This window comes from Symphodus melops (genome assembly GCF_947650265.1).
Source record: "Symphodus melops genome assembly, chromosome: 2".
NCBI classification, from domain to species: domain Eukaryota; kingdom Metazoa; phylum Chordata; class Actinopteri; order Labriformes; family Labridae; genus Symphodus; species Symphodus melops.
In genome coordinates, this window is record NC_136692.1 from 6138255 (window position 1) to 6149988 (window position 11734).

The following is an 11734-nucleotide window of genomic DNA, read 5'->3' on the forward strand; positions in this document are numbered from 1 at the left end:
GCGCTACGCGGCTCTCATCCTCCCCGTGCCTCGTCTCTGTCACACACGCACACGGAAAGTGTGAGAGAGAGAGAGAGAGAGAGAGAGAGAGCTGTCCTCCTCATTTGGGTCCTCTGCTGCAGCTCCAGCCTACACATCCAACCTGAGGCATGTACAGGGACGACACAACTCTTCACATCACTCATCCGCACAAGCCAAATTTAACCACGAGGACGTACATTTTTTGTATACAAAAAGAGCTCCCGTTGCACATTGCAGAGGTCTTTCATTTTGTAATTGCTTCTTTAGTGCATTAGGGGAATACTAAATAGTAGGAAAATCCTTTTCTAAATACCACTGAGAGTTTCCAAGAGAGTGATCTGTAAGAACCACAGAGAGGATGATAAATTCAAGCAATCGTCTTAAACGTAAAGCATCATCCAGAATAAGCCTGGGACTTATTCACACACAGTGAGACACTAAGTCCACCTTATTGAAGAAGATCTGACCATCGGTTTTTTCTCAATAAGACTTCCATGCCTGAAACGTTGCAGCCACTCAAAGATTTCCACTGACTCTGACCTACAGCAGGAGAGAGCTGTGTTTTTTTATTTAATAAAATCTCAGTTATTTTAGCTATCTCCCTTTTAAAACTGGATTCATTATTTTCACACATGAAAATACAAAAAATACATCTGTGCAAGTGTGCAGATTTAATGCTGCTGACCTGGCGGGTTAAGTGAACACAGTGAGCCTGGATCCAATAAAAGGTATGACTGATTGTCTGAGAATTTTGAAATATCATTTATTTGTTTTCAGGATACCGTCATTAAATATTCCAGTGCATTAATTTGACACGTGTGGCTCTCAGTAATAATAGGTGCTTAAAAGTGTAGCCAAATATTTGAAAAAATAAATAAATAAAATCTTTTATTACACTAAAAAGTTTGCCACTGAAACTCAGTGAAGGCCATGTGGATATTTATCTTTGGGATTCTCATGAGATTACATGAGACTACATACATATACTACTACTTTTCTTGGCTCCTACTACCGTTTGGAGCCAAGAAAAGTAGTAGTATATGTATGTAGTATAAAACATGGACATAGTCTCAGTTGCGTCACATCCATTGGTTTCTGAAGAGGCGCCATGAAGCAATAACAATGACAGTCACCGTATTAGAAAGGCTACCTTTAGGCGCTGATGGCCTAGTGGTGCCCTGCAGTCCTTGAAGCCGGCAGCCTGGGTTCAAGTCTGACCTGTGGCTCCTTTCCCTTGTGTCATTCCGCGCTCTCTCCCTGTTTTCCCACTCTATCCATAAAGACAAAAGCTCCAAAATAAATTTGAGAAAAAAATAAATGTTACCTTTTCAAAACTTCCATTTAATCCAAAGTAAAAGGCAATAAAGTGAAGTTGAGGCGGGCCTTAAACCTCCTGGCAAAGAGCTATCATGCTCCTGCCTATCAGGCAGATTAGCAACGTCCCCAATTACGCAGGTGTATATTCATTTCTGTGCCTTAAAGTAATCAAAATGAGTTATAATTGTTGTTGCTGATTTGAAAACACTAAAGTCGTCTTATTATACCGGGCTGTAAACATGTTTATTTCTGCTGGTAGGCATTTTGACACAGGAGTTGTGAAATCCATGGCTTTTCCAGCCAGCCTCAAGTGGACACTGGAGGAACTGCAGCTTTTGCACTTTCTCATTAGATTTATTTTTTTAACTTTGAAGTTTTCTGCTTGGTCCATACTTAACCATGCAGGATTCAATATCTGAAATGAGTCGTCCTCAACTCCATAAAATGCTCTTTAAAAATGTTGAAAAATCCATGTCGAACCCTGACCTTCATAAAATGAACTCTATCGCAATTTTTTTAACCGCTGAAGATGTTTCACAGCTCATAAAATCAGTCAAAACAAAGTGTAAGAAAAAAAAACACACATGGCCAAAATCATCATTGAAGTTCAGTCAGCAACTGGCATCACTTCCAGTGTTCAACCAATCCTCTGTGAGAGCCAGTAGAAAATCATGACAACAACCAATAAATGACCCCTGTTACTCATCACATTCACACATGCATAGAAAAGCACACTCACACAGTCAGTCCAGTCAAATCCAGTTCACAAAAAAATCCCTCCTCTTCCTCTTTATTACATACACGTATAACTCATTTAGGCTTCTTTCTTCCAATTCTCTGACAATTTAAGTCCCATTCCCAGGTCATTCGGACTGTCAGAGGCTGTAAAAGTGCTCGCTGTGCAGTCTGTCTGTCCCAGCATGGCTGTGGTAACACTGCTGGCTATTTCCTCTCAACATAAGGTAATCATTAGATGTACGAGGCAGCTGGCAGCAGTAGGCTACGTAAAATGGGATATCCTAAAATTCCAGATCCGTTGCAGGAAAAAAAAGAAGTCTGCTGTAGTAATTGATGAGTGCAGATAAAGAAGAAATGAAGTGAGAAGAGTCAGCAGGAGAGCTCAGTGGCACTGAAGCCAGAACCAAAACTGCCAGAAAGGTGGCTTCACAATTCCATTTCAAATGAGTTCAACAGGGAGAATAAAAGTTTGTCAGGTGTGCTGAGTGCAGACTATTGTGTGCACCATACATTATGTCAAGATTGTGTGTTGGGTAATTGATTCAAAGTAGTTTTAGATGGAGAATGGACGAGAAGCAAAGTTACAGTATGTGATTTAAGGCAGGGTGAGAGAGGGAGACAGAGAGAGAGGGAGAGAGAGAGGGAGAGAGAGAGGGAGAGGGGGGGAGAGTTCCTGTGGTTCAGACCTCTGTAATCAGCATGCCAAACTCCTGATGTCTAAATCCACAACTCAGACGCAGTCAGTCTACACTCTCAATACACACACTTTCACAGAAAAAATGTACTGTACACACACACACACACACACACACACACACACACACACACACACACACACACACACACACCGCTAACGACATAAGAGCACAGTTCTGATCTCTGCTTCTGTGCAGTTTGGCGACAGAGCAGGTCCAAAATAAATGACTGAATGTGAAGTAATGGGACGGATGTGTAATAAGGATAAGGAGTTTTTAATATCCTCAAAACAGGGGGATAAAAAAACTTTTACAAATAACACATTTTAATATCTTATGTATATATATATCATGTATGATAGATATTTCTATGATAGAGTTCTTTAGTACTTGAAGGTTTTCCCTCGTCTTTTTCTCCATACAGAAACTGTTTTCCTCAGCACAGCCCAGGCGTGTTGATAGCTTTAAGACAAAACTTCTTCTACATTAAAAACCAGACCACTATCAATACCAAAATCCACAGGTTCCAAGACTGTGCCCAGATCCATTTATTGCTACTCTCTTTTTGTGGGTTATGTGAGTCTTACTGACCATCACTGGATTCATTATATTCCCGAGCAGTAGTACTTTCTATTCACTTTGGCTTATAAAAAGAAAAACAACAAGTATTTCTAGAGCTTTCCCATCGTTATTTTAAAGTTGTTGTTAGTAACATTTGCATCCATGAAATCGCATCACTGACATTCCAGTTTGCTAACCAGTACACATAAACAGTCTGAAAATAAGAGTGTCCACAGCAGCTTCAATGTTTGTCTAAGATCTTTGAATGTCCTTCACAACTTGTTCTTCATGACTCATTGAAAAGAAATTAAAAAAGAAATAAAAAATCATCCCTGCTTTCATTCCTTGTCTTCGAATCCAGAGCTTGATGTGTGGATTGGTCTGTGACCTTTGGCTACATTTCATCTGAAAATATGCATCACTTTTTATCATGCAACATCATCTCTTGAGAGACAAATAGCATTTGTGATTGTAAAACAAATATAGTTAGAATTTTATCCCTCTAAAATCCTAGAAAAGGTTGTTGGAGTTATTACCAGGATTTAAAACACATAAAGTATGAATGTTGTTTTTTCCCTTGTGGTTGGAAAAGGAAATGCGTAATTTGAATTCATCACGTCATCAGGATTGCTGTCGTAAAAAAGTATGAGGTCACAGCAAAGTAAGCCAATGCTTTACTAATAGCATCTGCTTGTAACATCAGGTGTTTCTCTAATGAACATGGGGCAAAATCGCTCACGCCTGGCTGGCTGCTCATCACGATAAGCAGCAGTGACATGGCCTCTTTTTGTCCTTATGTTATTCACAGGGGTGGGGATGGGGGCTTTGTCGAGCTCTAACGTCATCGTCAAACATCTCTATTTATAGTCTTTGACACACTGGCACATGATGTCATAGTTGCATTTACGTGTGCATGTGTGCTCGGAGGGCTAAGGCGCTGTTCAGCGGGGAGAGAGGTCTCCGTCATGTGGGAAGTCATTGTTGAAGGATGTGTCAGCGCATCAGATCCCACAGCTTAATTAGATCAGAATTTATTCTGTGATAGGAGGGGAAACTAAAGCATAAAGCCATGAGAGGAAGACTAAAATGAAGCATGTTCCTGTAGTGGGAGGAAAAAGATTAGGCTTACAGCTGAGGGAAAGTTTATCTGAGGGGAAAAAGTTCAGTCCTTTCAATGAAACATAGGCTTTGTTAAATACCCAGTTTCTAAAGTTAGAACTTTTCTCCGACTGATTAAGGTGGTCTAATAACCACAGGGGGTTTCAAGCAGCGGATTTAAAGAGACGTGGATTATTTGAGCTGGAGAGCTTTGGCAGTTTGACTCGTAGGTAATGTATTCGATGAATCTTACAGTGATAAAGACAGCTTTAGTATCACAGGGAGCTGTAGTGAATGTGGTGGCTGTGCAGGCCAATCTATGACTCAGACTAAAGAGAATCCAGCTCAGCTGTCACTGAGGAACCATTGTTGAAGAGAAATAAAGAGCACTATTGACTGCACTCATCTGCTGCTTCTCTTTGGGACTTATTTAAGTGGGAGGATGGATGACATGATGGATTCTGCAGTTTAAAGCGTTGTGGCCGTTTCAGAAAGCAGTTAAAACCCTACAGTGCTGCAGCCATTCCCCTCCACTCGCCTGGGCTCGATGCGTTCAAAGACTGAATTACTCATCGTATCAGTTCATGATGTTAGATTATTGATTGGAAGTGCAGAGAGGCTTAAGGCTTGAAATCTTTCTTCGTATGAATCCTCTCAGAATAAAAGTTTGTCTTTTAAATCCCTTTTCCTTTCTCATTAGACACTTTTTAGAGTTAAAAGAGTGTCCTCGTGTTTTGAAGTTGGTGTTTTATTTTCATGTTTTGATTTTTACACTTTGGTCACTTTTGAAAAATATGTTTTGAGGGTCCTTTTGCCTTTGTTAGATAGGACGGCGGAAGCAACAGACCTAATGTTGGGAGCAGAGAGTGGTGGACGACATGCAGCAAAGAGCTCAGATGGGATTCAAACCCACGGCCGCTGCGATGAGGACTACAACCTCTGTACACTATTTGACTAACTGATTCTATTTTGATTGGACTGGTTTGCAATAAATGCTTCGAATAGCAGAAATGTTGAACATTTGCATCTCAAATCTTATTTCATATAAAATGAAATGTGGATAAAGAAAATACATGAGCAATTACTTAATGCTGAGGTAACCTTTGCTGTACAGTTTCTCTGTGTCAACTTAATGTAGATCATTTAAAGTATTCTGATGAAGAAAAAAAAAATTCCATTGTTGTGCATTTGGATAAGCAATCAACTTTTGCTTCCAGCATCTATGAGTTTCTTAACCATAGCTGGATTCATTTGGAGTTGTTATTCACGTCATTTGAGAACGTTAAGTCCAATATTCACTCTTTGACCTCACTACTGTATACACTATGTTGAAGAGTCCATCCCTGACTGTGTCTGTCCGCTAAATGGGACTATGCACATTATGAGTCATGAAGAACGATAAGACAGAAGCAGTGATGCATCGTTGGAAACCTCACACCTTGGTGATGAGCTGATCATAAAACTCTTTAAACCAACAGGATTCGCAGAATCAGGTGAAAACTCTTGTAGCGTTCATCACTTCCAGGAATCCCTCTCACGTGTTCACATTGTTCATTTATAAATTATTCAACACAATTTTACGAGTTTACTTAGAATCATTACATTGAAGGCAGAATCAGTTACATGTTGCATGGTACGTTCTTATCAAGAAACAAATTCAACAACAGTCACTGAATGGAAACAACAGTGAACTAAAAAAATCACACATCTCTACGTATTTAGTTAAATATGAAATTTGAATATGTGTTATGAAGTACATCCCAGGGCTAATGGGCTCAAACTACATTTAGCTGTCAAGTTTTGCGGCGTTAGGGTCCTAGTATGCACACGTCACCCACTACATCGCAGCCTTCATGGTTAACCTTGGCCGTGCCCTCTTTGCTACACAGCACTAAGATGTTGAGTCATCGTAGTAATTAGTCATTTCCTTTTCAAACTGGCCGAGGTGAGAACGTTTCTCTGAGCGTGTGATCTTAATGACCTAGCAAGACAACCTTAATGACACAAGTGAGTAAAATACATCATCTTCACTCCCATCACATCTGACGGTTTGCTTTTTATCAAATACACTAAAGATGAAATCCAAACAACCAGCCTGCAGCAAATGTTCAGCACAAAGCCGTCTTTTCAAGCTGAGGACGAGCCTGTTTGCAAAAAAACATGCAACCATGAGACTCTGACAGCACAGCTGACTGGGATCCGTCATGCGTAGGAAGATAGAACGAGAAAAAAAAAAGGATAATGGTGCATTTACTCCACTGGGTCTCCCTGTTCGTTCAGGGTCACTTTACTTTGAAACTACAGAACAACGTGGGTACATCCAGTTCATTAAGTCCAAAAAGAGCTCCAGGTCTCACTGGACACTCTTAGATAGGAGCCAAGGGACAACAAGATGCTCCCAGAGCGAAATTAGTCATGAGTCACTGGAGAGAGCAACGATCTAATGTACTCTTCCCAAAAGAGACAGAAAACATGAGGTTTTTGTTCACACTCAGCTCTGAATTAGTTTTAGCAAGAGGTTTAAAGACCCAACCTAATATCACTATTCCCAAACCAAACATCGAGATACGAGAAAACAAAACTAGATCAGAAGCTCTTTGGGCTTTAATATTCAAGTCTGTATTTCACACCATATTGTCTTTTCTCAACAGTTACGCAGATTATAGTTGCTTTTCACATCGATTACAGGCTTTTTTTTAAAAGCCTTATCACACTCTGAACAAAGCCACTCAAGTAAAGGATGTTTAAACGTATGATATGGAAAAGAAGAAAGACTTTAAACCTCGTCTATAAAAAAAACATCTTCTTGTAGGATCTGCTAATTGGGCTCCCTCAGTTCAGCCATGAAATGCTCCTGCTGGAAGAGAATTTGACACCTTAAGGTCAAGATGCTGCGTCTACAAAGTGCCGGAGACGAGAATGTTAGCTGCCTGGTCTCATGGCTCGTTTTGCTTGGAAGGAGATTAGCTTACGTGTAAACCGAATGATGAAATGGCTTTAAGAGTAACAGTATTTAACAATATTCAGACAACATTTAGACAATTCCCCTTAACTCCAGGTCTACTGGGTGTTTTAAAAACATACATTTGGGCTTTTATCATTTGAATAGTGTGAGAAAGGGATAATTCCAAAGTCATCCATCCACACCTGAAGAAATTGGTCCCATGCTGAAGCCCTTATAGCTTGCGAATAGTGGCCAACCATTAAATCAATCAACCAGAGGCACCACAACAGTAAATAGTTTGAGTTTGTTTCACAGTGCTGTGTCAGAGCATCCTTGACGATCTCCAGTCATAGAAACTGACAGTCAGTGATAAGGCTCCTTAAACAGGCTGGTCCTTCACCTCCACATTTGACCTCTCAAAGAATTTGTATTCCTTAAAAAGTCAATCATTGGTTGTGATAGTTGCTATAACCATTTATTGATAATCTGGCTTTACTAAAGAAGCCAAGTGGGAACTGTTTGTGATCAGTTGAAAAGGTAAATGTGTACAAGAGACTTGAATTGCACTGCTGATGAAACCTAACAGACTTCTTGCATTAGAACAAAAGAGACACTTGTTTAGGTCTGACCTAGCCATCTACTTAAATTCAATATAATAAATAAAGAATTTGAATAACCACAACTTTTAAAGAATCTGTTACATTTCATTTAAGCCCTGTGTTAAATGTGTGTCCTGCTTTAGCATCTTCGGGATCAGCTTGTATACACATTTCTGTTTCATCCAGAGGAATTTATTTTCCTCCCAAGAGAAAAGTATGTAATACTAAATGTTAAAAGGGGGGGGGGGACCTAAGCAAAGCCAGAGGTGTTGAATAAAACACACACACACACTCACTCATGCACTATATCGTGTCACGCAATTACAATACAAGCGCACACATGAGCAAGCATACACAAAAGCGTGTACACAGACATCATGAGCAAGCGAATGTCTAAAATGTTTGTGAAAGCCAAACAATCACTCACACTCTCTCTGTCACACACACACACACACACACACACACACACACACACATAGTATGATTCCGTGTAGCGTATATCCTGAAGGGGCCAGTGCATCCATACACAGGGTCAGGCTGAGAACAACAAATGATGATTCACATCTGACTTTAATAGCCAGGGGACCCCGAGGTGCTCTCATGGGTGCTGTGCTGTACATCCAAAAAACACAGTGAGTGAATGAGCACCTTGTGATGGAGTTATCAAATTTTAAGGGGATAAAAGAAAGCATGGAAGTCCTAAATATTACTGACCACATAAGACATCATCCTCTAATTTGAGTGTTTTTAAGTTTGCATTAAACAAAAGCAACACACGCTGTACATACATGTGCAGCTTGTATTACTTTGACATGCAAAATAGTGGTGAATGTAGGTCACACTGTATGTATAATTCATACTTGTAATTATTTTTGCAGAATTTAGATTAGATAAAATTTGACTGAGTAAGTTCAAATAAAATCGCATATAAAAAGTAGGTTATACTAACATACTTTTTGAAAACATGGGTAGCATACCTGGATTTGGAGTCTTCTTCATACTCTGTTTTCTGATCGTCCGCTTCTAGAGGTTGTCAGAACAAGTAGTGCCTCGGTCCTCAGAGGAAACCTGGGAACTGTCCGTCTAAAAACAGGAGTAGTAGAGTCTGTACTCTGAGCGCTTCTGCACTTGTTCTTGCGCTGCTCGCTCCCACTGCGTGTTGACACTGTGTGACTGGGGGCAGCGCAGATGCAAAAGTGCCGTGTGATCAGCTGAGCTCGATGATTTGCTCTTTAGAGGGACGCGGAGATTCTCGAGACCGCACGAGCATGCTGATAGAGATACGAGCGTACGAGGAGGGGGGAGGTCCACGCGCCTTTACGCACGGTTTAAAATTGAAGACAATACAGTTTTTATGCTGAGGGATTAGGGCTCGTCACCCCAAGGTTAATTTGTCAAATAATCATTTATAATAATTATTACTAACAGATTTCCCTTAAAACTACTTTTAATACTGGTCAACAGTCAACCTGTACCAAATAAAGAAACGGAGGATGATGGATAAGTATCAGACTATTTCCAGAAGAGGTATAAAAAACTTCACAGGTGATAGATGTAGGCTGGGTTAACAAATTATTGAATAACTGTACTGGCTCTAAACTGCTAATTTCATTTTTTATTTAATTTTTTATAGATGATAGACTGATGGATCATTATTGGGACACAAACGACTCACAGAAGATGAATTCATTGGCTGCACTTCCAACCAACCTAACATTCTGTTACACAATGTGATCAAGTCGATGATCACCAATTTACATTGGTTTTGAGTGAGACATACCCAGTCGGTATTTTCTTAAATAGTTTCACTTTTCCCGTCAGCTGATTACTTGAACATTATAAGCCTTGATTATGAAATTATCCATCATTAAAACATACTGCTGGTTAAAAAAAAGGAGGGAAATCTTTTTAAATGTCTATATTTAAATGTTCAATGAGCTACTTTTACTTGAGTACCTTTTACACTGGTACTTTTACTTAATTGTGTTTAAGTTATTTTGTTTTTTTAAATAACAGTACTTTTACTTGAGAAGAATGGTTACACTCTTTAAACCTGTGCTTGGTTACCTTTCCTGGTTAGGCTATTTATATTGCCAAACAAAAGAAGAGACTTTTCTTTTGGTTGAAAATACAATGTTTGAAGTCATTTGTCAATGACTAATTGGTAAGTTATATCAGAAGTTATTCACACAAAGTACTTGTTGCAAGTCATGCTAAGCTAACATTAACACATGCCCCTGAAATTGTCAAAAACTCGACTCTCGAGTCCCACAAATCTGACTGTCTAAACTATTCTAATATCGGTGTTCTGTCCTTTGTTTAAGCATTGTAATTACCATGTCCTATTAGCCTTTTGTCATTCTGTTAGCATGTAGGTGCAGTATTTATTGGAAGTATCAGTATGTATTTAAGTGACTGTAGCCTTAGCAGTAGCCTTGGTATTATGTGTCATGGATTTCTTCTGAGCTTCTCATGTAGCATAGCATGTTGCTTAGCATTAACATAATAATGGACTTCCTTGCCTTGCTTTAAGACTGCCCTCAATCTCATTTAGGTAAATTCTTTAAACTGACGCCGATAATAAAATGTGTAATGCGTATTTCAGACCAACAGAGGGAGACATTTCCCTGGGTTACACAGGGCAGCCGTATTCATCAGCTGCTTGACCCATTTCAAAACAGATTTCAATTGTTAGAATTTAATATTTCAGGTCAACAGGAAACTGTTGGAGGTTTCATTTAGTAGGAACCCCCTTTATAGTTGGACTAAACAGTATGGGATATACTGAAGTCTATTTTTTTAGATTCTTTTTAGTGTACTTTTTTTTTTATCATTTAACAAATTGTAGGCTACAGTGACAAAACAATTGACAAATACATATACATATCTTTCCAGAGTATTCTAACTAAAGACATACAAATAAAAATACAAACAACAACAAAACAAAAGAAACAAACAAACACACAAAAAAAAGAAAACTGCATGCACTGTGAGCTTTAAGTCTTACATAGACAGGTGTCTTCCTTTCCTAATCAAGTCCAATCAGTTTAATTAATCACAGCTGGAATCCAATGAAGGAGAAGAACCATCTCAAGGAGGATCAGAAGAAATGGACAACATGTGAGTTAAATATGAGTGTCACAGCAACGGGTTTGAATACTTATGACCATGTGATATTTCAGTTTTTCCTTTTTTAAATAAATTTGCAAATTTCTCCATTTCTGTTTTTTTTCTGTCAAGATGGGGTGCTGAGTGTACATTAATGAGAAATTGAATGAACTTTTTTTTATTTTTGCAAATGGCTGCAATGAAACGAAGAGTAAAACATTTAAAGGGGTCTGAATACTTTCCATACCCTCTGTACTTTTTTTTTTGAAAATTTCGAGATAAACATTACATGGAGCAGAAAAAAGGGACCTCAAAAGCCTCTCACAGTGATAACTTCCATTTTCTTGACTATCTGCTAATCCTTGTGTTTTGCACACTTTCTTATTGCAACATATCCCTCCAAAACATAATCCAGAAAGAAGTTTCCTCTCCACAAAGCCTGAACAAACCGAACAGAGGAAGTGTTCTCCATTGTTTAATTCAAGACATCTGTGATTTGTTTATTGCAAATGGCGATATCATGATAACCATGAAAGTGAGACCAAATTGGCTGCCCTAATATTTTTTTACATGCACCTACATCCACATATGCTTTAGGTCATCATTCATACACGCACCTCCATGTACTGCACTGTACACTGAATCCTGAAACA

The 11734-nt window shown here is 39.0% G+C and overlaps 1 protein-coding gene across 1 annotated transcript in view; it reads right to left on the reverse strand.

The window, feature by feature from the left end:
- Nucleotides 1-9132, reverse strand: part of septin9b (septin 9b) — a 74353-nt gene extending 65221 nt beyond the window's left edge. The window contains exon 1 of the mRNA XM_079336968.1: nt 8951-9132. Within this exon, the coding sequence (XP_079193094.1) occupies nt 8951-8972 (22 nt within the window). The 5' untranslated portion in view covers nt 8973-9132. The remainder of the gene's footprint in view (nt 1-8950) is intronic.
- Between the last annotated feature and the right edge of the window lie 2602 nt (nt 9133-11734).